At 44.4% G+C, this 27,669-nt stretch overlaps 1 protein-coding gene and 1 pseudogene across 6 annotated transcripts in view; both read right to left on the bottom strand.

The window, feature by feature from the left end:
* Positions 1-24,184, bottom strand: part of TRIM69 (tripartite motif containing 69) — a 49,058-nt gene extending 24,874 nt beyond the window's left edge. For 2 of the 6 annotated variants that reach the window (XM_075531958.1, XM_075531957.1), the window contains exon 1: positions 8,171-8,503. In XM_075531958.1, the coding sequence (XP_075388073.1) occupies positions 8,171-8,503 (333 nt within the window). Of the gene's footprint in view, positions 1-8,170; positions 8,533-24,096 lie in introns of those variants that run through there. The other 4 variants (XM_075531962.1, XM_075531961.1, XM_075531959.1 and 1 more) reach the window with 4 other exon arrangements.
* Positions 9-24,069, bottom strand: LOC142426402 (E3 ubiquitin-protein ligase RNF4 pseudogene; annotated as a pseudogene).
* Positions 24,185-27,669: the final 3,485 nt, after the last annotated feature.

The raw sequence follows: 27,669 nt of genomic DNA, 5'->3' as shown, positions 1-27,669 counted from the left end.
CTGAAAGGATTAACCACCCCATTAGTGGTGAGTATTGAACTTATTTAGATTAGAGACGGTGGTCTGATCTTAAGGTTCACAGATCCACAACTCTGGACAAGGCTACTCTATGAAAGAAGAAATAAGCTTCATCATTGGACTCTAAGCTTAACACCTCGGAAATAACCGCTTCGCCCTGCCCGTGGTTCCATCACAGCACTAGGACACAGTTACTATCAATAAAGAGCTATTTAGCCTCACTGAACTACTCACATTCCATGGAGACAGCCCTTTACTGCATCTCTGAGAAAGTACCAAGGGCCCAGAAAACTCCACACTAAAGAAAGAAGGTGAAGACAAGTCTCATCTCAGTTTTCCTTCAAGTTTAGGTACCTAGACTGGGCTTCTGAGTAGTGAACAGAGAGCCATCCTAGAGCCCATCAACTTTTTCTAAAGTACTTTTTTTTTCAAATCAGTATGTTTTCTTTAATTTCTCATTTCTGCCTAGCTATCCAGCCCTCTCGTAACTCTTCTCCCGAGGTTAAGGGTTACTAAAAAATGCCTATTTCTGTGGTTGTACCCATCTGTCCTTTAATGCCATTCCATAATCCTCACCTACCCCACTCCAAAACCTTATTTCTTCAGTAAATTCTTCCCTTACCACCCCTCAAGCTTTATCTTCGCCCATCTCCCATCACAATGATTTGTGTTCTCTACAATAGGGACTTCCTACCTCAACCCGACTGACATTTTGTACCAAGTAATTCTGCCCTGTGCCGGGTAGATAGCCCCGCCCTCCAGCCATAAGAGGCCAGTGGTACCCATTGTGATGATTAGAATGACTTCAGACATTGGGGAAATCTGAGTAATTGTTCCCAGTTGAGAGCCACTGCTGTATATGTTTCTATTGCACCCTTGACTGTACACAATGTATTTTGATGACGTATCTGTCCAACTGGTGAGTTGTGAACAACTGCAGGGTAGTGCTGTGTTTTGCTCACCTTGACTGTGAATGACATTCATCAGATTTAATTCCTTGTCAAGTAAATCACTAGGGGATGCTGGTAAACATCTAAAACCCTAGCCAGAAAAATTAATTTTATCTTATTATGGGCTAAATTTTTAGTGTTTTATATAGATGACTGGACTAGATCCTAGATCATCCACTCTTGAATCTTTATGGCTGGAGCAAGAACACTGGCCTAAACGTTAAGTCTTATTCCCACCAGAGCACTGAGTAACCTTGGCTAAGATGTTTAACTCCTCTGGGCACCCACTCCTCCATCTGTAAAATATGAATTCTTAAGAGCCCTTTCTATCACTAGAGGGGTTTTAATATCACAAAAGATCCCAATTTCTACCAAATGGCACTTCAAGTCTTTCTTGTACTATTTTAAAACAACGGGTATGAGCATGGGGGAAGGAGAGGATAAGCAGTAGACAGTGATGTTGAACCTCAAGAAAATTCAGTCTACCATAGCCTAAGTATGACTTTGTGTATCTCCCACCCGAATTTAGAGACCATCTCAAGAACAGATTTGACTCTTTGAACACTAATGATTCAAGACCGGATGAATTGTGGGATGACAACAGGGACATCATAGACGAAGAAAGCAAAACATCGTTTAAAAGACAGGAGAGAAAGAAAGGCCAAAATGGATGTCAGGAGAATCCCTGAAACATGCTCTTGAATGTAGTGTGGTGAAAGTAAATGGGGGGAAATGGTTACATAAGATGACTGAACAGAACATTTCAAAGGGTGGTTTGAAAATACAAAGTATTGGGCATTTATAGAGGTCTAGATAAAGACATGTCCATTTGCAAATATATTTATATATGAGGATGGGGAAATAGATCTATGCACATATATTTATAGGCTTAGTATTAAGGTAGCAGAAGGACATTGGGCCTCCACTCAAGTACTCCCTCAATGCAAGAATACTATCTTCTAATCACCCTTCTGACACAACTGCTGAAGACAAAGCAGGTGAATAAGCAAATGTGGTGAAGAAAGCTGATGGTGCCTGGCTATCAAAATATATAGCATATGGGGTCTTAATGGCTTGAAGGTAAACAAGCGGCCATCTAGCTCAGAAGCAACAAAGCCCACATGGAAGAAGCACACCAACCTGTGCGATCACGAGGTGGTAAAGGGATCAGTTACCAGGCATCAAAGAACAAAACCCAAAGTCCATTTATTTGTAGGCCACTGGAAATTCCCTTACAGAAGAGTCTTGGGGAGGAGACAAGCCAGTCTGGGTGCGATGTAGCAACGATGAAAAATACACTTTATTCTAGTTCCTAAATGCTTGCCCACCACCCCCCATTATCATGATCCCAATTCTACATTGTAAGTCTGGCTAGACCAGAGAATGTACACTGGTACAGATAGGAACTGGAAACACAGGGAATCCAGGGTGAATGATCCTTCAAGACCAGTGGTGTGAGTGGCAATACTGGGAGGGTAGAGGTGTGAGGGTCAGTATTGGGATGGGTTGGAAAGGGGGAACGGATTACAAGGTTCTATATGTGACCTCCTCCCTGGGGGATGGACAACAGAGAAGTGGGTGAAGGGAGACATTAGAAAGGGCAAGAGGTGACAAAATAATTTATAAATTATCAAGGGTTCATGAGGGAGCGGGGAGCAGGGAGGGAGGGGAAAAATGAGGAGCTGATGCCAGGGGCTTAAGTGGAGAGCAAATATTTTGAGGATGATGAGGGCAATGAATGTACAAATGTGCTTTACACAATTGGTGTATGTATGGATTGTGGTAAGAATTGTATGAGCCCCTAATAAAATGATTAAGAAAAAAATAAAATACAAAATATTATAATGAAATATGCAAAGATCTGGAGTGGGAAAACCAAAAAGGGAGAACAGATTTAGCATTTATCAAGCCCAAAGAAGTGAACGAAAAATCCCAGCTACGAGTTACAATACTGAAGGGTTCGATGGTCACAATATGGAGCAATACAGAGGAACGTCAAAAGAAAATCGAAGGATTACAAAGAGTTACTGTACACCCCCCCAAAATCTGGTGAACTTTCAACCATTTCAGGTGGTGTCATATGATCAAGCACTTATAGTACTAAAACAAGAAGTCCAAGCTTCACTGACAACACTGGCAAAAAACCAATACTCTGTATGAGTCCCTAATAAAATGTAAAAGAAGAAAAGAGAAAAAAATGATTAGGGCAAAGACTGTACAGATGTGCTTTATACAATTGATGTATGTATATATATGAACTGTGAAAAGAATTGTATGAGCCCCAATAAATTGTTAAAATTAAAAAAAAAAAAAGAAAGAAAAGAGGAGAAAAAATGATTAGGGCAAAGACTGTACAGATGTGCTTTATACAATTGATATATGTATATGTATGAACTGTGATAAGAATTGTATGAGCCCCTAATAAATTGTTAAAATTAAAAAAAAAAAACCAATACTCAAGGATTGATGTAATACCAATGAGATGTTTCAATAAGAAGTTGCAACACTGAGAATGTTCACTCATTTATGCCAGTGGACTTGGAAGACAGCTGCCTGACCAACTGACCGAAAGGCCTCCATATATGTGCCCATCCCAACGAAAAGTGACCCAACAGAAAGCAAGCAATGTTGAGCAATCGCATTAATATCACATGCAAGTAAAATGCTGAAGATATTTAAACATGGTTGCAGCAGTCCGTGGGCAGGGAACTGCCATTCAGGCAATCTGAATTCAGAAAAGGATATGGCTGATGGCCATCTTGGCTGAATGGGAATTAAAAAAAAAGAAAATCCTCACAATTGGACGAACATAATAAATGAAGAAGATATTGATATTGACAAGGGTTTCATTTTACTCGGATTGATAATCACTACCGTAGACGTAACAGTAAATAAAGACACTGGACAAAGTAGCTGCAAAATCTCTCTGTAAATTATTGAAACGTAGATACCACTTTGAGGAATAAGCTGCGTCTGCCTCAAGCTATCATCTTTCCAGTGGTCTCATATGCAGGTGATGTTTGGACAACGAATAAGGAAGACTAAAGAAGAATTGAGTCCTTGAATTATGTATGGCGCTGGTGAATGTGATAGTTAAGGTTTATTCTGCCAGCCTGGCCGATAAACACAAGTGAGATTAATTGAAGAGTGGAGAGAGAAATGCTTGAAGCCTCGCCTTTCTTGTTCTCTGGTCTCTTGTTTTCTGATGGTCAGACCAGGCTGCAGCTGCCTTAACTAGTTCTCTGCCTCAGCTGGCAAGGCTCACTTCCTGTTAGACATCCCTGAGAAGCCACATAGATAGACCTACCCTGATGCTGGAGCAGCCACGTGGAGAGCCCTGCCAGCGCTGAGATGCTTACCTGCTCACTGATTTGGCTTTCCTCCTGCAGTTGGTGTTATTGCGTGTGTTTTGTGGGTTTGAGGAGGACTTTGTAGATCCGTGTTGGAATATGGGCTAATGTTGGACTTATGGGGTTGAACTGGACTGGGTTTCTTAATGTACATTTACCTTTTATATAAAACACTCCCTTATATTCATAAGAGTTTCTGTGGATTTGCTTCTCTAGTCTACCCAGACTAACAGTGAAGAATATATCCAGTAACACACCACGGACTTCCAGAACAAAAGAAATATGTCTCAGAGTATTCCTGAGGAACAAGGACAGTGGGACGGTCTCACTTGCTTTGCACTTGTTACCAATAGGGGCCAGTCTCTGCAGGGCATCATTCTCATTGGAGCTTGAGCCCTAACCAGCAAGACCCTCAACAGTGACCGCAGGACCAGGCCGTGTTTCATGCTGGTGAGTCAGAACCTCAAGTTCTCTCTGTCCTTTAGTAGCGCCTTGTGGACATTTTGTTTTTATTCCGTTGCATTATTTCTTTATATTTTTGCTTGCCTTTTTTTTTTCCTCTTTCGTATCTTTTTTCCACTAGTCATGAGCTTCTCAGAGGAAAGGAATGTCTGGTTCATCTTTTTCACCAGCAGGCCCTCCCATACGCTCAGAATGCAGTAAACACTGGTTAAGTGAATGAATGAGAGCATGCATGAGCGCACGGATGAATCAGTACCGGCAATGTATCAGCTGCAGAGCTGCTGTTTCCGGGTCTCCTGTTTAGAGGAACTGAAATCTCCAGCCCACTGGCATCGTTGATTCCGCGTCACCGTGGATGTATAGGACAGCGTAAAACTGCTCCCTGCGGTCTCCCAGGTCGTCCACTTTCCCACGAGCAGACAGTGAGCCATCTGACACCCAACCTGCAGGGCCCCAGGGCTCCACAGAGGATTCTTAAAGATCTCTTCTCAGCAGGGGAGCCAGGTGAGGTGCCTCACTCCTTGCTGCGTGCTGGCAGCTCCTGGGTGACTCCTTCAGTGTCACTGATCCTGCAGAGCCACACCCGGGGCCACGTGCTTCCTGCATGGCACCCCACAGAAGGGAAGGTGCCCTAGGATCTTTTTGCCTGCTGAAAGCTAGGAGGCAGGAGAGAGCTCAGAGCAAACGCCACGCTTTTGACAGCCCCCCTCCCCAACTCCCTTCAGCGAGGGGTGTTAGCAAATTAGAGCTGTCTCCGTGCCCAGTTCCTGGGCCAGGGGGTGAGAAACCGACCTGCACGACGCCACGGAGATGGACTGTGCAAGTGAAGATGGAAGAGGAAAGCTACTGGAGTTTTCCGTTTAAACTGCTGGGTATTTACCAATGTCTAAAACCTGTATGAACAAGGCTGTGAGGCTAGCGTGCTGTTCCCAACCCTGGAGATACACGGGGACCCAACCTAGCCCCCGAGCACTAGAACTGTCCAGGATGGAAGGGCAGCAGCTGATAGCAGGGCTTAAAGAGAAAGGCCGGGGCCTTCTGGAGATTCGCTGGTCCCAAGTATCCACGAGCCTTTCCGAAAAGTCCAAGAACAGGCAATATACATTCAGAGGGAATGTGTGCGGCTGTGCCAACACGTCTCCTACTGCGGCACCTGCGCTTGCTCCGGGGAAGGACTGTTTTGCGCACAGACACTGGGTTATTGATATTATTGGAACCTAGTTTACTTGATCAACACCCCCTGACTATCTCAGGATGCTGATTTTAGCGGCAAAGCAGAGGACATAATGGCCCTAAAAATTGAAAGCTGATGCCGTCCCTGGGGCTCCCACTTGTTTAGAGGAAATGAAAACGCAAACTCACGGCCATCGAGCAGATTCTGACTCACAGACACCGTCAGGGCAGAGTCAAACTGCCCCATGGAGTTTCGGAGACGGGATCTCCATGGAAGCAGCCAGCCTCGTCTGCCTCCCACAGAAAGACTGGTGGGTGTGACCCACAGCACCACCTCTCTGAGGCACTTGGAGAGCACCAGGCAGGTGTAGTCAATATTTGCCGTCGGGATGAATTCAGTGTGGGGCAGGCGAGAGACAGCCCAGTCCTTGGTGAAAGGCAGGCCCCACTCCTTTCACTTTGTGAATTTTCTACTCCTTCTTGAAAAGCTCGGTTTCAGAAAAAGAAAAGAAAAGCTGTTTCAATCTAAACCCAAGAAGCCTGGCTTTCTAGTCTCTGGGTGAAATGTTTGTGAACATCCGAAAAAGACATGAACATTGTCAGATGACTTCCTTGTGTGGTTCTTTGGTCTAAAGCTAGCTGGTACACCTGGTTGTGAAGTGTGATGGTCCACCTCACTCATTCCATTTCCACTCTAGCCAAATCAGCTTCCATTTTTCAAAAGAGGAGGAGTCCTGCTGGCGCTGTGGGTTAAACACGGGGCTGCTAAGCACAAGGTCAGCGGTTCAAACCCGCAGGCATTCTGCAGGAGAGAAATGAGGCTGACTGCTCCCGTAAGGCTGCACAGACTCAGAAACCCTGTCGACTAGGGTCCGTAGGAGTGGGAACGGACTCCCAGCAGTTGTTTTCCAAAAAGCTACCTGGGAATGAAATCTGCATTGCAACCCCTGAGCTTGCACGCCAATCCTTGCCACCTCAGACCAACAACCACCCCCCAGAACCTGTCTCCGCTGTCTTCTGGCTTCCAAAGCCCTGCTGGCCACGCTACCCCGAAGCTGTTGGACATTGAGGGCAAGTGTGCTAGTTCAGCACCAAGGACCAAGCCTGTTTAATTGTCTTCTCAGCCACATCTTTTAACTCGCTTGCATTCTGGAAGATCAACAACAGAATCTATCTTTCTTACTTCCACCTCCCCCCTTGACCTCACTAGCTTTTAAGCAGGCTCTGTAGCGGTCCCTGGCATCATGCTGTATCTTTGGAGTCTTTCTCTGGAGGCTCTCTTCAAGAGCCTCGAATAGTTCCTTAGCCACAATAGACTAAAATCTACACTCCTTGCATAACACGGCCCACTCATGATGTGGATGGCCTAAGTCATCTTTCCCAACTTAAACTTCTCACTTTCTTCCCACAACCGTGTACAAGTCACACCAAACTATCCCTGTTAATGTGCCCCCTGCCGGGTCTGTACTCTACCGAATGATACGCAGCAGGCTCCATACTGTGCCCGGCACACAGCAGGTCTCCTTATTAATTCCTTCTTGCTTAAATTCCTTAAGACACAATGTGAGGCATCTTCCCTTTAAAACAAACCTATTAGACAAGGATAGTGAGACTTCGTCTTACACACTTTGGACATGTTGTCAGGAGATAGCAATCCATGGAGAAGGGCATCGTGTTTGGCAGAGGGCAGAAAACATGAAGAAGGGCTTGTGAAGATGGCACAGGCCTGGACAGGGTTTCGTTTGGTTGTGCATCACGTTGCCATGGGTTGGAGCCAAGTCCAACTCAATGGCACCTACCAACCAAAGAACAAGCATCCCCTCCTAATGCTTACACTCCAGATCCCTATCTCGGTTTCCTCCCCAATAGCTGGGCTAGACAATGAAGTCATAGAAGTCAACGGGCTCCAATGACAATACTAAATAGAACAGTGGTTACCTGGAAGAGCGTACACGAGAATGCTGTCTATTTTGATCAGGGTGTTTACCAAAACACATTAGCCAGGTTTGCGACATACTGTGCTACGCCACAGGACAATGAATAGTTTTCCACCGCGATGTGCCCAAGATGATCTAGTAAAACACGGACAGCTAATAGAATATTTCCAAAATAGATTTTTTAAATTTTCATGTTTTTTGTCTCATGTTATTGTAGAGTATATAAAGAGACCCACAGAATCTATAAAGGCATATATCACATTGGCCTTGCGTATCTTACCCCAAGTAGGACAACTGAGATCAGGGGCATGGGTGACATTGCAGGCAATGCAGGGAGTAGGCAGGCCCGGGCATTGCTTTCCTGGCACAATGGACATTCCTTCGCTGGCAAAACGAGGCCTCCATGGAGAGGAGCAAGCTGGCTAAAACCATAGAGATCTCCTTCACTACAGATCTCCTTCTGGGCGAAAGAGGGAGGGCACAGAAACCAAACCAAGCACTCACTGCCATTGAGTCGATCGGATTCCAACTCCTCATGACCCTGTAGGACAGAGGAGAACTGTGCCTCTGGGTTTCCAAGACTGGAACTCTCTCCGGGAGTAGAAAACCCCATCTTTCTCCCAAGGAGCAACTGGTGGTCTCCAACGGTTGACCTTGCGGTTAGCAGCCCAATGTGTAACCCACTACACCACCAGGGCTCCTCTGCCCAGCAACGACCACCCTCCAATTCTAAAGAGCAGGCTGAACTGTGTGCCCTGGGCAAGTCTCTCAGAGGAAGACAGTGGAGGGTTCGTCCCAGGACCTCTGACCAAGCCGGGCCTCTGGAGCAGCAGAGACAGTGGGGCGTGGGCTCGTTGGTTCACAGAGCTGCGTGAAGGCGTGTTGATCAGTGTGGTGGAAGGCAGGCACCACTGTAAATCCAAGGTGATGCAGCAACCCTCTTCTGGCCCAGTAGGTTCCAGACAGCACAGAACCATGGCCTCCTTATTTCAGTGTGTCAAGGCTGGATTTACAGGCTGCTAGGAGACTCAGCAGGGCAGTTGCCTGCCTGTATACCCCCTTCACTCTGCTGGTTGGAGGCCAGAGAGGACAGACTGACTTACACTTCCAACAGAGTCAGTAAATCCAGAAGCGGCACCCTGCCTAATCCATTAGACTCAGTGTGGTTTCCATTTACCTAACCGAGACCCAATCTAATGGCTGCTTAGACAAGAGTGAGATTTATTCTTTTCATACACGAAGTCCAAACTTGCTCTCCTCTGTAAAGTTATCCATCTCCTCCGTTCCTTCCGCCTCAGTTCTACCACCTCTGAGGTAGTGTACCTCTTTGATATGTTCCCGTGTGGTCACATGCCGATAACTAAACATTGATTACCATGAGAAAGAAAGAGAAAATCGCTTTAAGGACTGTCACCTGTTGCTGGTGCACTGAGACAACCAAGGTCCAGCCGTGCCGCACAAAACCAAAGAGAAACCAAAGGGGTGTTGCTGTGGGCAGAAACAAGGGTTTCTTACATATTCCAGACAGCAGATGAACAAAATCGGGCCTTCGGAGTGCACAGCTTTGGATGTCAATTATCCTTAGCACCAGGCAAGCTGTCTGTCTGTCCCTCAGCAGCAGAGCAAACATTATATATAAATGCGGTGGTACTGATGGCCACGGATAATTTTCCAGCACACCGGACACGTCTTCGTGTATTTCAGGGAACTGCAAAGGCACTGATTGCAGAAGATGTGGCCACATTCCGTAGAATAGATGCGTCGTCTGCTTTGCTCAATCTCTGAATACCCATCCATGCAAATGCGACACCAGATATAGCCAGGTGGCGGGCAGCTGGAAGCTTCTTCTCCCAGGGCATTGTGGGGAGCACCGTGGACCACACAGACGTCTCCATCCTGCACCTGCCCCTCCTCATCACAGCTCGCCACACAGTCGCCTGCTTGACCTGCCCCTGGTTCTGCGTTTCTCCTTCGTCTCCTCCTCGCTCCAGTAATTACAACAGAGTCATTGTGAGTTAGGTCAATCACCGCGGGCTCTAAAGGCTCACAGGTGAGGTCAACGACTTCCTCCCCATCGCTTTCCGTTAGTTCTATCAGTTCTGTTTCCAAGGCCGTTTCTGGGGCTGGGTCTCTTTCCCCAGCTGGCTTGGGGGCTTGTCCACCACAGCACACTCTCGTATCCATTGCGCTCCTTTGGATCCAGATGACTTATGCCCAAATGTACAATGAATGTTAACGTCGTCAATGTCTCACAACTGTCTTAAGTCACTCTCTGGTTTACATAAGAGGTTAGAGCCCAGATTTTCTTGGACCTTTGAACTCAGATCCCGGTGCCAGTCCTCTGTCTTCACTTCTCCCACGGCTGTGCTCCCACGGAGGAGGGAATTTTCTGGGAGCCACTGATGAGATGACTCAATCTGAGTTTTCAATCTGAAAAAGTGAGTGGAAAGTCAAGTGTTAGTAGTATTTAAGGTAAGATTAATAGTAATAAATCATTGTATAGATTAGGAAATGATGGTAGTGCTGTTGGGTAAGTGTTTGACTGCTAACTACAAGGTCAGCAGTTCAAACCAACCAGCTGCTTTGTATAAGAAAGATGAGGCTTTCTCCTCTAGTAATCAAAACTCACTGCCGTTGAATTGGTGCTCACTCATAGAGACCCTATAGGGCAGGGTTGAACTGCCCCTGTGAGTGTCCACGACTGTAATTGTTTATGGAAGTAGAAAGCCCATCTTTGGCCCAAAGAGCAGCTGGTGGTTTTGAACTGCTGACCTTGAGGATCACAGCCCAACATGTAATCACTATACTATCAGGGCGCCTCACATATGGTCGCTGGAAGCAGGAATTAACTTGAGGGCGGTGGGTTGTTTGTGAAATAGCGATATATGCGGCTGAGTGAGTGCCCCTCCTTACTCCACTTCCTGATTGAACTAGTGGGGAGAACCTGCAGGGGTATGTACATAAAGAGAAGCACAGCATAAGGCACCAAGGAAGACACACTGCATCCATTATGGGAACCTCAAGGAAGTACTTGTTTGGGGGTAAACAGAGAAACACGTTTCTAATACGAAATGAGCCACTCGGAACACACCGGGGTGCAGCTTGCCCAGGATTCCTTTGTAGCACAGGCAAGAGTGGCGTTTCAGAGCATCTCGTCTTAGATTCGGTTCTGGGAAAGAGGAGGTGGAGTTTGAGCATGAGTCACACAGGGAGATATGGTTTGAATCTGGGCTGTGTGCATTTGGGGCGTGTGACTTGGAAAGTTACGTAAGTTCTCAAAACAGTAGCATGTAAAGCCTTCATTAAAAACAACTTCTGGAGGAGCCTTGGTGGAGGAGTGGGCTGCACCTAGAGCTGCTAACCACAAGGCCAGTGGTTCAAACCCACCCATGGCTCCTTGGGAGAAAGATGAGGCTGTGCTCCCATAAAACCAACTTCTGTGTTATATGCTTTTCCGTGTGTTGGTGTATGAAAACCAGCTGTGGTGAACCTATAGGATAGCAAGTAGAATAAGAGGATCACGGGGAGAGAGGTACAGGGTGATGGTGGGGTCAAAGGGAGACAATGTCAAGGAGTCCATGTAGAAAAAGAAGGTTTGGAAACTGATTGTGGTAGCACTTCTACTTGATAAGACTGAAATATGGAATGATAGGATACATGTAATAAATCCCCCAAATAAATAAATAAAGCAGCTTCTTTAATAATTAAAACAACAAGGTATGTAAATGTTTTTGCATTTAAATCACAGTGAAAGGATGACTACCACCTTGGGTGCCCGGTTCTCCAATTTTCCCCAGAGGCAACCACCATTGCCATCTTACTGTGTTATCTAGCAAAGATATTCAGTATAAAACACTGCAAAATAGAAATTCTGCTTCATATTCAGCCTCGTGATCATAAACTGAGCTCACAATCACCAATCACATCAATACTAGCATTAAGCTACATTTTGCGTTCTTCTGGATAAATATATTTTAATAAATCAAACACTCTATTCTATTTCTATTTTTTTTTAATGAAAAAAAGCCCGAACCTCAGAGGAAGTCGTGAGGATAACCTGAAAGCTGCGGGGATACTGGCAGATACAAAGTAGACACTCAACCACCAAGTGTGATCGGTCCCCCACCTTGGGAGTTGTCTTCAATCACCCTAGTCACTGACTTTTATGGCTTTTCCATCCCTGTAAGCTTTCACCTTTTAAGCTATAAAAGCAGAAAAAATTATTGTTTTAGACAATCCCAGAACAGAAGCTAACAGATTCCCAACGAAAAGAACCAAGCTACTAACAGTCCCATCCACCGAGGCCTAGTCTATAGAAGTGCCCCAAGGAGAAGACCCACATCAGGAGGCTTGTGGGTTTCTTACAAACCTCCGAGGCACATACAAGCACCGCCAAAGGCAGCTCAACAGAGAAACCCTGGGTGTGCACTCTGTATTCTGGAATCAAGCCTGCCTTTGAAACAAAACCTTTATGGTCCTATGAAATGTGTTTAGTGTCTCTGAGCTTCAATTTTCCCCTTTGAATGTATGATGAGAATTTTAACTCAAAAACTCGCTGACATTGAGTCATGTCCAACGCCAAGAAGCCCTTCAGGACAGAGTGGAGCGGCCCCTGTAGATTTCCAAGACTGTCCATCTTTATGAGAGTAGAAATTTCGGGTTCCAAACTTAACAGCCCATTATGCCACCAGGGCTCCGGATGAGAATCTTTGAGTTAAATAATGTAAAACATGGAAAGCCTCTAGCACCTGGTAAGAGTTCTCTGAGAACAAATTTTTATTACTGCCATCCGCTGCTATCAATTTGATTCTGACTCATAACAGCACTATACAGGGTTTTCATTACTAACATTTCGAGAAAGCCTCACCTTTCTCCTGAGGAGTGACTAGTGGGTTGAAGGGCAGACCTTATGGTTACTAGCCCAATGCTTATCCCATAGAGCCACCAGGGCTCCTTATTTCTACCGCAAGGAGATGAAATGTGAGCAGATGAGTTCATGAATTAAGAAAGTGCTTTGTGGGAAGTGGGGGCTGCCAACAAACCCACGGACAAGGGAACAACAAGTGATCTAAAACCGGTGGTGAGGTGGGTGTAGTATGCCTGGTGGGGCTTGATCAAGGGCAATGTAGCCGAGAGGAATTACTGAAACCCAAATGAAGGCTGAACATGATGGTGGGACAAGAGGAAAGTAAAAGGAAATAGAGGAAAGAACTAGGAGGCAAAGGACATTTATAGAGGTCTAAAAACAGGCATGTTCATATGTGAATATATTTATATATAACGATAGGGACATGGATCTATGTACATATATTTATATGTTAAGTATTACGGTTGTAGACAGACACTGGGCCTCTACTAAAGTACTCCCTCAATGCAAGAACACTCTATTCTAATAAGCCAGCATTCTGTGATGCCCACCTTCCCGACAAGATAGGTGCATACAGAAATGTGGTGAAGAAAGCTTATGGTGCCCAGCTATCAAAAGATATAGGTCCTGGGGTCTTAAAGGCTTGAAGTTAAAAACAAGCAGCCATCTAGCTGAGAAGCAACAAAGCCCGCACGTGTGGGGAAAGGAGAGTCCCCAACAAATCATCACAGGTCTGGTAGGCGCAATTGTACAACAATAAGACTATAGTAAAGTCATGGAGAGCATGAGAGGTGGAGGAGAGATAATAATGGAGTCAGACATCATTCATGGTAGCATGCTAACCTCAGCCCCACTTGGTGGTCCTCCTGTGGGGAGCCTGGCCGCGAGAGCAAGAGAGAGCCCCCACTTTATTGCTAACCAAGGGTTATATCTCCTTAGGGGGCATGATTACAGGTAACCACACGTCACTGGAAGGGGCAGTACAATCGGCATACACATCGTAGGAAGGGGATGTATGATAGGCATAAGTGTGACAAGAAGGGGATGAGCTAGGGGTGTGCCCATAGGAATGGGAAGGTCTAGGGGTATACATGTGACAGGGTAGGTGGACCCTAGATTCATGATGGCAGCCTAACCTTGGTCATCCTTGGGTGAGTCTGAACTCTCTGGGGTCTCCTACAAGGAAACAGACAACTACTATCCTTATCAGAAGGGAGTGGGCCCTACTTGTTGTGGGATAAACAGTGGTGTCTTCTTGGTCTAGAAGGCAGATAGCTCTATGGGAGAATGACCCCTGATCTACTCCTGATGACCTCCAAGGGTATAGTCATTCGCAAGCAGCTAAGTTTGGCATCTATTTTGAGGGTACAACTTGGGAGAAATCCTTGTTTCCCATACACATGGAAGACGCATACCAGCCAGTGTGGTCACGAGGTGTTGATGGGATCAGGTATCAGGCATCAAAGACCCAGAACAAAATATTACATTGATGTAAATGAGGGAGAGGGCAGAGTGGAGACCCAAAGCCCATCTGTACATAACTGGACATCCCCTTACAGAAAGGTCACAAGGAAGAGACGAGCCACTCAGGGTGCAATATAGCACCCATGAAACATACAACTTTCCTCTAGTTCTTAAATGCTTCCTCCCCCCACTATCATGACCCCAATTCTACCTTATAAATCTGGCTAGACCAGAGCATGTACACTGGTAAGATAAGAGCTCACAACGCAGGCAATCCAGGATAGATAAACCCCTCAGGACCAATATTGAGAGTAGCCACACTGTTAGGTAGTTCTAGCGTAGGGATGGGGAATGTCCGTTAATGCCTACCCAGAGAGCCAAGCACGGGAACAAGGAGCGGTGCACTGCACATGCTCAGAGGCTCAGGTTTCCCGCCGGTAGGCATGGGTGGGCGTTAAACTTGGATTGGCCCACCTAGGCCACCTGGATTGGCCCACTTAGGCCAGGTGAATTCAATTCAGCCAATGAGGTTGATCAGGGGTCTTCCACCACACCTCCCCGTGGAATCCTTGAAAAGGCAGGAGCCCAGAGTTGAGAAACAGACTTATTCTGCCTGAAGCTGAGCAGTTTCCACCAGGCTGCATGGTTGGGAGGAGTCCTATGGGTGCCGTGTAAACCTGAAACTTCTTCTAACTCTCATAAAACTCACTTGGATCAAACAAATTCACACAACTGGACCAATGAGCAACAGGATATATAACAAAAAAAAAAAACTCACTTGGATCACGAGCCAGGCTTCAGCGTGAATTCTTTCTCGCGCAGAGCCAAGGACCGAGGTACAACTCTATCTCCAGAGAGATCTAACAATACCAGGAGGGGAAGAGAAAGGTGGGGGCAAAAAGGGGGGTACATTCACAAAGATCAACAAATAACCTCCTCCCAGGGGAACAAACAACAGAAAAGTAGGTGAAGGGAGACAGTGATCGGTGTAAGACATGAAATTTTTTTATATAAATTATTGGGTTCATGAGGAAGTGGGAAGTGAGCTGTGGGAAGTGAGCTGATACCTAGGGCTCAAATAGAAAGGAAGTTTTGATAATGATGATGGCAACAAATGTACAAATGTGCTTGACACGATGGATGGATGGATGGATTGTGATAAGATCTGTAAGAGCCCCAATAAAATGATTTAAATATATGTAAACATTAAAAAAAGAGTTTTGTAAGCCATAAACTGCCCCTGCCTCACACTGTATACAAAAATTAACTCTAAGTGGATCAAAGTCCTATTAAAAATTAAAACTATAGAACTCTCAGGAAAAAAATTTTTAAGTTAAAAAAAAAGAACTCTTAGGAAAAAAAAATATGTAAAAACCTTTATAACCTTGGACCATACAGCACTATCTTAGATGGGACATGAAAAGTATGAAGGATACACACCCAAAAATGGATTTCATCAAAATAAAAATAAAAACCTTTGCGAGGCAAGCAATATATCATCAAGGAAGACAAAAGGGAGAACCGATTACAAGGATCTACATGTGACCTCCTCCCTGGGGGACAGACAGCAGAAAAGTGGGTGAAGGGAGATGTCAGACAGTGCAAAACATGACAAAATAATAATTTATAAATTATCTAGGGTTCATGAGGGAGGGGGAAGCGGGGATGGAGGGAAAAAATGAGGAGCTGATGCCAGGGGCTTAAGTGGAGAGCAAATGTTTTGAGAATGATGAGGGCAATGAATGTACAAATGTACTTTACACAATTGATTTATATATGGATTGTGATAAGAGTTGTATGAGCCCCTAATAAAACAATTAAAAAAAGAGAAAAGATAACTCACCAAATGGGAGAAAATATTTGGGAATCATATAGGTGATAAGGGACTTGTATCCAGAATATGTTTCCAAGTGGGGCAAACGGTTCAGGTATTTTGCTGTAAATGGACAAGTTGGGGGTTTGAGTCGACCTCCAAGAAAATGCCTGTAGGTCCGCTTCCAAAAACAAACAGCTACTGAAAACCGTATGGAGCAAAGCTCTACTCTGATACTCCTGGGTTTGCCAGGCTTCTGAATCATCCTGACAGCAACTAGTGTTGGCATCTAGCATATATAAGGAACTCAATGACACAAAGACAAATAACCCAACTGAAAACAAGTCAAGGATCTAAACAGATTATTTCTCCAAAGAAAATATACAATTGTACAAAGGGCTCAAGTAGAAAGAAAATGTTTTGAAAATGATGACGGCAACATATGTGCTTGATACAATTGGTATATGGATAAGAGCTCTAAGAGCCCCCAATACCATGATTTATAAAGAAAGGAAACATACAAATGGTCAACAAGCACATGAAAAGATACTAACCACTAGGGAAATGCAAATCAAAACCCTAATGAGATACCATTTCCCACGCTCTAGGCTGCCTATAGCAGCTCTGGGGTGTAGTGGTGTGGACCCACCAACTGGTCCAGAGTGGAAAGAAGAGGCTGTCTACTCTTGTACAGATTTAAAGTCTGGGAGGGTGGAGGGAAGGTGGGGTTAGACCACGCAGGTTAGACACAGAGTGATCATATGACCTGGCTATATATATATATATATATATATATATATATATATATATATGTACATATACACACATATAATATAGCTAAGGAAATTTGAAGCATATGTCTACACATAATAGCCAAGTGGAAAGAATCCAAATGCTCATTAAGTGATGAATGGATAAGCAAAATATGGTAGACCATACTACGAGTATTTTTCAGGAATAAAAAGGGATTAAGTATCAATACATACTACAACAATGATGACTTCTGAAAACGTGTTAAGGGACAGAAGCCAGTCACAAAAGACCCCATATTCATAAGTAACCAGAATATGAAAACGACCTTAGGGCTACAGAATTGGGGCTTCCAAAGGAATATTTCCTCTTTATTTATGCTGTATATTTTTCATTTTGTTGGTCAAGAATATACACAGCAAAACACAACCATTTCTAGATGTACAATTTAGTGCATTGATTACACTCTTTGTCAAGGACTAAGCATGTTCACACCCATTTTCTGAGTTGTTCCTCCCTCATTACCATAAACTCACTTCCCCTAAGGTTCCTATCTATTTTTCCAAGTTGCTGTTGTCAGTTTGATCCCAGTAGATAGTTCTTCAAAGAACATAATGCTCAGGGAAGACCTGTTCTTGCTAGCTCGGTTTTTTGTTTTGTTTTTACTAGTTCAGTTTTATGAAAATTTTATGGGATATATTTAAGGGAATAGTTTCATCCTGCTCCCATGGCTCCAGAAATCTTGGAGTTTATGAAAATTTGAAATTTTGTTCTGCATTTCCCCCTTTTGGGCCAATATTCTTCTATGGCATTCCTTATCAAAATGTTTAGTAATGGTAGCCAGGTAGCCAGCTGTGTATATTCTCAACCAACAATTAGCCACACATTTCCTATCATCTTTCCATTTCTGACTCTCCTAGCTCTGTTGTTCCAGGTGAATAGGGATCAATTGGGAGGAGAGAGGGGTGAGGGAGGGGGAGGGAAAAAAGGAAAAACGAGCTGATTCCAGGAACCCAAGTGGAAGGTGAATTTTGAGAACGACAAGGGCAACGAATGTATAAGGGTGCTTTACTCAATTGATGTATATATGGATTGTGATAAGAGTTATATGAGCCCCAATAAAATGATTTATTAAATAAAAAAAAGAATAGGGATCAATTTTGCGTTAAGCGGCCACTAGCGAATTTTGAAGACCCCAGGCAGTCCCCATCCAACTAGGAAGTAGAACAGAAGCAGATAGCACATTTTCAGACTAATTAAGTGGGATGTCCCATAAACCCATGCTCTCAATGTCGAGAATAAAGAAGCACACCCCAGGATGTGCTTGGTTGTCCAGAAGCAGCCTCAGCAGCGAGTCCTTTTTCTTAGGTCGTTGCACATATACCTATCACACAACTTTTACCAATGTGACATTTTCAGGTACACCATTTACTAACAGCTAGAGGCAGTGGTGCAACAGTGCCCTTATTCGGTGCAATTTTCCCATCAACATTAGCCCCCTTTATGATCTCCCCTCCCTTTCTTGGCAACCACTAATAAACTTGGATCTCTACACATTTGCCTTTTGCTGTGTTTTTATAGACTTGAGATCATATAATATTTGCTGTTATAAGACTGCCTTAATTTGTATTTTACTCAGGATAATGACTTCAAGCTCCATCCATATTATAGCATGTATCAAGACTTCATTTTTCCTACTAAGTAGTATTCTATTAAAAATATGTACAACATTTTGTTTGCACACTCACCTGTTGATAGGCATTTAGTGAATAATCTGCAATGAACATTGGTGTTCAAGACTCTGTTTAAATCTTTCAAATCTTTTTTAGAATGGAATGGAATGTCTGGGTCATAGTTCTATAGGAGCCCTGGGGCATTGTAAGTATTGGATTGCTCACCACAAGGCCTGTGGTTCAAACCCACCAGCTGCTCTTCAGGACAAAGAGCAGACTTACTCCCACTAAGATGTACTGACTCGGAAAGCCTGTATAGGTTCATTGGGTCAGAGTCAACTCAATGGCAGTGTTTTGGGTTTGTGGTCATTCTAGGAGCTCTGGTAACACAATGGTTAAGCAACCAAACAATCTGAACCGCCAGCCTCTCCACAGAAAGATGTAGCAGTCTGCTTCCATAAAGATTACAACCTTGGAAACAATGCAGGGAGTGCGATGGTCTGTCATTGTGGTTTTGACTTGCATCTCTCTCGCTGATGATTAATGATGCTGAGCATCTCTCTGTGTGATTGGTGGCCACTGAGATGCTCTCATTAGTGAAATGCCTATTTAAGGCTTTTGCCCATTTTATGCTCTGGACTATATTTGTCTTTCTGTTCTCAAAATTTTATGTATGAGTGAGCTTCAAAATTCTCATGGAAAAATAGAATGAAAAAAGAATTCTTCTGTGAGCTTTTTGAAACCTATCTCTATTCCCGACCCCCCCCCCCAGCATTTTATTGAATCGCTAGTGTTTTGGGTTGTACAGACATCTCAACATTGAGTCTTCCAGGAAATGAATTTGGAACATCTTTCTATTAAGTCTTCTTTAATCTCTTTCAGCAATGTTTTATTAGTTTTTATTGCATAAGTCCTTCATATCCTTGCTTAGACTTATTCCTATATATATTTATTCTCTTCCATGGTATTGTCATTGTTACCCTAATTTCCCTTTCAGAGTTCTCATTGCTGGTGTATAGAAACCCAAATGATTTCTGTTTCTTGACCTTGTAAATTTTGCTAAATTCCTCAGTTTGTGTGTGTGTGTGTGTGTGTGTGTAAGTGCGCACATGTGCTTTGGAGTTTTCGAAGTATAGGATAATCTCATCCATGAATAGTCACCATTTTACTTCTTTTCCAGTTTTCACTTCCTTGCTCTGGTTGGGGCTTCTAATACAATATTGAATAGAAGTGATTAAAGCAGCCACAGTTACAGGTCTTGCTTTGGACTTCAAGGGTAAAGTCTTTCTCCATTAACTATAATGTTGATTGCTGGATTTTCATATATGCCTTGAATCATATTGAGGAATTTCCCTTCTGTCCCAGACTTCTTTAGGGTTTTTATCAAGATAAGGTATTGAATTTTATCAAATACTTTTATTATATCCATTGAGGATCATAGTTCTGTCTTTTTGTTCTATTGATATTCCATATTATATGAATGATATATTGATAAATGATTGATTTTTTAATGTTGAACCATTCTTGCATTTATAGAGCAAACTCCCTTGGTTAGGCTATATGATTCTTTAAAATTTTTATGTTGAAAAATGAAAAAAAAACATAAAATGATGTGGAATCTTGTTCACTAAAATTTTCTGGGGATTTTTGCATCTATCTTTAAAAAGAGATCTTGGGGGGGGGAAAGAGAGAGAGAGAGCTCTTGGCTTGTAGCTTTTTTTCTCTTTTTGGGGGGTGTCTGTTGGTTTGGGTACCAGGGTTAGGTCTGTTTCATAAACTGAATGAATGAATGCCTTTCTTCTTGCTCTTTTGGAAGCATTTACATAGAATGGTGTCAGTTCTTCTCTGAATGTTTAGCAGAACTCGTTAGTGAAGTCATCTGCTCTAAGACACTTGTTGTTTTTTAATCATTTTATTAAGGGTTCACACAACTCTTATCACAATCGATACATACATCAATTGTGTAAAGCACATTTGTACATTCATTGCCCTCATCATTCTCAAAACATTTGCTCTCCACTTAAGCCCCTGGCATCATCTCCTCATATTTTTCCCTCCCTCACTGCTCCCCTCTCCCTCATGGACCCTTGATAATTTATAAATTATTCTTTTGTCATATCTTGCCCTGTCTGACGTCTTCCTGCACCCACCTTTCGGTTGTCCATCCCCCAGGGAGGAGGTCACATGTAGATTCTTGTAATTGGTTCCCACTTTCCAACCCACCCTCCCTCTACCCTCCCAGTATCACCTCACACCACTGGTTCTGAAGGGATCATCCACCCTGGATTCCCTGTGTTTCCAGTTCCCATCTGTACCAGTGTACATCCTTTGGTCTAGCCAGACTTGCAAGGTAGGATTGGGATCATGATAATGGAAGGGGAGGGAAGCATTTAGGAACTAGATGAAAGTTGTATTTTTCATCATTGCTACATCGCACCCTGACTGGGTCATCTCCTTGAGACTCTTCTGTAAGGGGATATCCAGTGGCCTACAAATGGGCTTTGGGTCCCCACTCCACACCTCCCCCTCATTCACTATGGCAAGATTTTGGTTCTGATGATGCCTGATACCAGATCCCTTTGACAACTCATGATCACACAGGCTGGTGTGCTTCTTCCATGTGGGCTTTGTTGCTTCTGAGCTAGATGGCCGCTTGTTTATCTTCAAGCCTTTAAGACCCCAGATGCTATATCTTTTGATAGCCGGGCACCATCAGCTTTCTTCACCAATTTGCTTATTCAACTGCTTTGTCTTCGGCAGTTGTGTTGGGAAGGTGAGCATCCTAGAATGCCAGTTTAATAGAAGAAAGTATTCTTGCATTGAGGGAGTACTTGAGTGGAGGTCCAATGTCCATCTGCTACCTTAATACTAAACCTATAAATATATGTACATAGATCTATTTCCCCATCTTCATATATAAATATATTTGCATATGTACATGTCTTTATCTAGACCTCTATAAGTGCCCTTTGCCTTCTAGATCTTTCTTCTATTTCCCTTGACTTTCCTCCTCTCCCACTATCATGATCAGTCCCCACCTGGGTTTCAGCAATTCCTCTCAGTTACATTACCCTTGGTCACGCCCTTCCAGGCTTCCTCCCACACCCTCTTCACCACCGATTTGGATCACTTGTTGTTCCCTTGTCTCTGGGTTTAACACCACTTCCTTTCCCCCACCTCCTCCTCTCCCATGTCCCGCCCGGAACTGTGGGTCTCATTGTTTTCTCCCTCAGATTGTTCATCCAGCCTATCTTATTTAGACAGACCTGTGGAGATAATGACATGCACAAAAACAAGACAGAGCAAAACCAAGCAACAATATACAACAACAACAACAAAACACAACAAGAAAGAAAAGCTTGTAGTTAGTTCAATTGTTTGTTGGCCTTGTTGAGAAGCAGCTTTTTTGTTTTGAAGTCTTCTTGGCCTATAATTCACACATCATACCATTCAACAGTTCAATCATATTAAGAAGAGGTATACAGTATTGTTGGGCAGGTATTGATCACTGACTCAATCTCTTCATACCCCTATGGCTCTGTTGAGACTTCCTATTTCCACTTGAGTCCGTTTGGGTAGGTTTTATGCTGCTAAGAATTTGTCCATTCTATTTAGGTTATCCGTGGGGTCCTGTTGACATAGTGGTTACAATTTGCTAATTGCAAAGTCAGCAGTTCAAAACCACCAGTCACTCGTAAGAGAAATATGAGACTTCCTCTGCCCCTTAAGATTTAATTTCAGAAACTCACAGGGGAAGCTCTACTTTGTCCTACAGGGTCATTGTGAGCCAGAATTGACCCAGGGGCAGTAAATACTTAGGTTTGCCAGTTTTTTCCATGTAGTTCATAATATTCGGACATTATTCTCTTTCATTTATTTCAGTTTTTTGCCTCCATCTAGCTGAAGGTCTGCCAGCTTCCTTGATTTCTTCAAAGAACCAACTTTTGACTTTGATTCTTTTATTTTTCTGGTTTGGGTTTTATTTAGTTTGTTTTTGTTTTTCATGATTAAAGGGTTTCTTGGATAACTTACATTGTAATGCCAATGAAAATGCTCAGGGTAGTTTCCCAGGACATGTTACAAAGTTTCTGGTCCGCTAATACATGCTCAAAGGGGTGTACCACTCTGCTGGAAAGTTTCAATGTGAAAGCATTAACGCAGGTTCCAAAGGTCAGCAAACCCAGCTCCCCGAATTAAGGGCCAGAGGCACCCACTCCAGAAAGCCTCAGCCCAAAGGCACCCTACTTCCATGGAAGCCCAGCTTCCCCCAATTAAGTAGCCAGAAGCACCCCACTTCACAGGCTAGCCTCTTGCACCAAGCACACAGCATCATTACTTACTCCGTGGGGTGGGAAGTCCATCACTCTGCTCCATGCTCTGGCTCCTGGTTCTGCTGCGGCTCCCCTGATGTAGCTGTCATCTGGATTCAGGTTCACTGCCCAGGGATTTCAGGTCCAGAGGATGCACTTCGCTCCTAGTTCTTGCTGATGAGGTCCCTCCTGCTTTTCAGAGGCTTCATTATAAAATGACACTCAACAGGATGCCGCTCAAGGGAATCTTGTTCCCAATTACTGCTAGATGAATCCTATCTGCATCTATCCCCACCTTCTTCCCAAGACCCAGGCAGGGAAAGGTCCTTTGGTGGGAGTTAGAGATTTGGACTGGAAGAGCCACAGTATATTATTCACTGGCCCTGCAGGGTTTTTGTTTTTATTTCTGCTCCTCTCTTTACTTCCTTTCTTCTGGTAGGTTTAGATTTTCTTTTCTTTTTTTTTTATTATTTTTTTTATTTTTAGGTTTAGATTTTCTTTGCTCTCCTTTTTGATAGTTCTTGGAATTGTTGAGTTAAGCTGTTTGTGATATTTCTTCTTAGATTTAAGCATTTAAAGCTGTAGTTTTTCCTCTGAGCATTGCCATGATCTCCTTTTGAGGTGGTTAAAATATTCATAAATTTCGGTGATGATTGCCCACATGTAAACATACTAGAGACAGCTGGCTTGTATGCTTTAAATGGGCGAGTCATATGACATGCAAAAAGTTCCATAAGGCAATTAACAAAACAAGCGCATGAGCTGCCATTGCATGTTATCGAAAACCTTAGGACAACTGTCTGAATTTGGACACAATCCCTAGAATCTGGCCAGAAGGGTTCAGGCTGGGAGCGAACTGGGTGCAGCCTGGAGGAGTGCTAGGGGCTCAGCCACCCCGTCCCTCCCCCCACATGACCTGACCTACTTATGCTCCACGGCACCCCACAACACCTGCCTCCGACAGGATCACTTTTGGCCTTCCGGGACCTGCTGGCCTCTCCTCCCTTGCGCTGCTCCCCAGAAAGGCCAAGTAGGGAGAGAAGGCCTGGGCCGGGCAGTCTCGAAAAGCAATATCCCTTGCTTCACCCAGCCACCCCCAGCTCACCAGGGACCTAGATACTTGGTTCGATTCCGCCCAGTGGATGCCACAGGCCTCGGCGAGGTGAGAGCAGGAGCGTACACCCCAGCGGCCTCTCTGCGGAGCCCAGTGAGACGGACCCAGGGCCCGGCCGCACCGGACCCGGGACCGGGACCGGGACTGGGCCAGGCCAGGCCAGTGGGGCTAGGGACCGGGAAGAAGCAGTGGGGGGAGAGAAAGGGGACACTCACGGTGGTCACGCCCGGCCTGGTGGCGGCAAGCCAATGGGCAGAGCCAACGCCACGAAGAGGACGTCGTGGCACAAACGCCCACCGACAGGAGAACGCAAAGCTCTGGGTGCCCCCCGCCCCCCCCCCCCCGATTTTACGGTTCTCAGCGGCCCAATCACAACCTGCGCTCCGATGGCTCGTCATCAGTCTCCGGGCAGCAGCGCTGGTTAGGGACGGGCCTCCCAGCGCTTAGTTTCAGCGACGGCCCTCCCTGCGCTTAGTTTCCTTTTTCGCGAAGCCGGCGGTTTCCGAGAAAAGGGAGGGGCCGGCTTTGTTTTGCTCCCGGGGCGCGACCTCGAGCGACACCCCACCCTTTGGGCCGCCTGTTTTCTGGACTAGCGGCTCTCAAGGGAATCAGCACCTAGGGGCACTTTGGGAAATGTAGGGAGCTATTGCTAGTCGTTCCTAGGATAGTGTCCCCTCCAGTGTTTGGAGCCAAGAGACCCAAAACTTTGACACACTCAGGGCGGTGGGGGAGGGGCGGGGGAGGAAAAGGCGGTGCGGGGAGAGGACAGAAAGCAGGGGAGACACTTAAGAAAAACTTTTCCTTCTGAATTGGGTGAAGGGTAGCCGAACTGATGGTCAGGTTTGGGTCTCTAACAATCATGCGCTTGTTTCAGGGCGTTTCCTGCAGCCCCTCCCTTAGCCCGCTTCCTCCTGCCCTGTTATCGTCCTCATTCTTTTCCTGACCCTCCCGAACTTGGAACTTCGTCCTGGCCTAATGCTTGCCCCTGGGACCTCAAATGGTTGCTAGTTCCACGGGGTGTAACACAGTATTACGTGGCTGAAAATGGAGCGCTGAGTCGAGTTCATGTCCAGACTGGAATGGTGACTAAGATCCACAGTCTTGTGGAGGGTCCTCCAGTTTCTAACTGACCAGGGAACTTGGTCTCTTTCAGAGTCTGAAGTTCTGTTCCACCTTTTCTCGCGCTCAAGCCAGGACATGCTCACTCATGTCACCCTTTTCAGAGCATTCGGTTGTGGTAGGCAGGCACCACCTAAATCTCTTCTGGGGCAGAGATTTCCACCACCCCACCCCACCCCACCCCCATCCACTAATATGAAAAACTGCTTATAATGTGGGTTTACAGTCCCATATAAAAACGTGCTTTCTTTTTCCGGTGTTTTCTTGCTTGAATATTTATTGACCAGCTACTATGAGCCTTGGAGGCCTAGTTGTCAAAACGCTCGGCATCCAATCAAAAGAGGGGCCATTGACACCCACCAGCCACTCCAGGGAAGTAAGATGTGGCAGTCTGCTTTCTAAAAAAAAACAAAAACAACAACAACCCTATGGGGAAGTTCTGCTGTGTCTTATCATGTTGCTAAGAAGTGAAACCACTTAATGACAATAGGATTATTATGTGGCAGGTCTACATACACTGAATTTTCCAGAAGCACCACTACCAAGCAAATCAAAGAAAGGTGTATTTTGGTATTTTGTTTGTCTGGTTTTGGAAAGCCTCAAGAGTTTCACCTTTTCAGAGAATCACATGAAAACCAGCAATAAAAGCTCTCGCTGCTGCCATCAAGTCCATTCCAGAGCCACGCTACAGGACAGAACACAACTGCCCCCCCCCCCGGGGCAACACGTCAAGGGAGTAGAAAGCCCCATTTTTCTCCCAGCAACGCTAGATCTAAATACACCACCAACACAGCAAGCCTCTCGGCTTCGATTGCTGCCACCTGTCTAGAAAGGCCCTGGGCAAGTTGTCATAAAAAGGAGGGCATTGGATTTGAGTGGAGTTGAAACCTCTAACCCACACTGTACGTCTAGATGGAGTCTGGCCCTTCAGTTGGCCAAGTTTGACCTTGAGTACTCCCTTCTCAAATTGTGGCAATCCAGTAGCTAACTGAGGCCAGGAGAAGTTAAGAGAGAAAATTAAAGTGGATGAACTGGGACTCAAACAGAACTGGAAATTCCTGAGCATACAATTAAACTTTATTAATTCCCCCAATAAGGAGATCATTCCCAGGAATCCTGAGGCTGTCGAAGAGGGCTCTGCCTCCAGATTGAATCTTGTTTCCTGTAGCATGAAGACCTCTTGCCTAGTTTCTTTTTCTTTTTCCACCACAGAAAACCATACCAAACCAAACAAAAAAGACAAGACAAAACATAGAAAGCCTCAACCAAAAAGAAAGCAGAAGATACTAAAAACTGAAACAACCTAAAATAGGCCCAAGGGGACACCAAATGATAAAGCATTACATTTCAACCCAACTACATCTGCCGTGATGGACTTTACAAAGCTGTCTGTCTGACAACAAGGCTGTTCTCATCGCTGGACTGCGGTCAGAGGAGATTCAGCAGACACTTAATCCATGTGGGGACCCTGCAAGTGGATTTTAGCCTTCTACTGTCTCCTATGGCCTTCTGAAAACTAACGTGGTCACAATGTAAGGTCTGATACCATTCCCTCCTTTGGATTTGGATTTTTATTTACAATCCTTAGATCACACAGGCTGGTATACTTCTTCCATGCGGACTTAGTTGACACCTTACCTAGATGGCTGCTTGCTTGAAGACATGCCTTTACGACCTCAGACACTATTCTGATAACTTGGCACCACACTTCACTATAGCACCCATCTCTTCATGAGGGCAAGCATCAAGTGATCTCTTCATGAGGGCAAGTGATCTCTTCATGAGGGCAAGCATCAAGTAGGGCCGTGTAATAAGAACTAACTGTTCTTTTTTTTTTTTACTTTTAAAAACTTTTTTATTGTGAATTGTGTTTATACAATAAATTCCATTTTCTTTCTATATTTCATAACATTTTGTGCTATGCTATTGATTTTCATCTTTTTTTGGTTGATTTCATTTATTTATTTATTTTTAAATCATTTTATTGGGGGCTCATACAATTCTTATCACAATCCATACATCCATCCATTGTGTCAAGAACATATGTATGTTTGTTGCCATCATCATTCTCAAAACATTTGCTTTCTACTTGAGCCCTTAATATCTGCTGCTCATTTTCCCCCTCCCTCCCCACTCCCCCTACCTCATGAACCCTTCATCATTCACCCTTCATCATTCATATATTATTATTTTGTCATATATTAGTCTGATGTCTCCCCCGCCTTCTTTTTTGCTGTCCCTCCCCCAGGGAGGAGGCTATACGTAGATTCTTGTAATCAGAACTACCTGTTCTTAAACTGGGGCTAGAATTAAGTGTGATGTATGGTTAATGTGAATGGATAATATTTGATTTTTCATCTCTGACAGATTTCTGCCTTACACTAGCTATGACTTTTGCAGGTTTTACGGTGTCTTTCTACTGTGGCTTTGGGGAAATTTCTTTCTTCTACTGACAATGCTGTGAGTGAAAAACCATTACAGTGGGGGATGGATGACAGAAAAGGGGGTGAAGGGAGATATCGGACAGGTCAAGATATGACAAAATAACAATTTCTAAATTATCAAGGGCTCATGAGGGAGGGGGAGCAGGGAGGGAGGGGAAAAAGAGGACTTGATGCAAAGGGCTTAAGTGGAGACCAAATGCTTTGAAAATGATGACGACAAAGAAT

The sequence above is a fragment of the Tenrec ecaudatus genome, chromosome 14 (assembly GCF_050624435.1).
Source record: "Tenrec ecaudatus isolate mTenEca1 chromosome 14, mTenEca1.hap1, whole genome shotgun sequence".
NCBI lineage: Eukaryota > Metazoa > Chordata > Mammalia > Afrosoricida > Tenrecidae > Tenrec > Tenrec ecaudatus.
The sequence above is the reverse complement of the archived record's forward strand: the minus strand, read 5'-3'. Positions and strand labels throughout refer to the sequence as shown.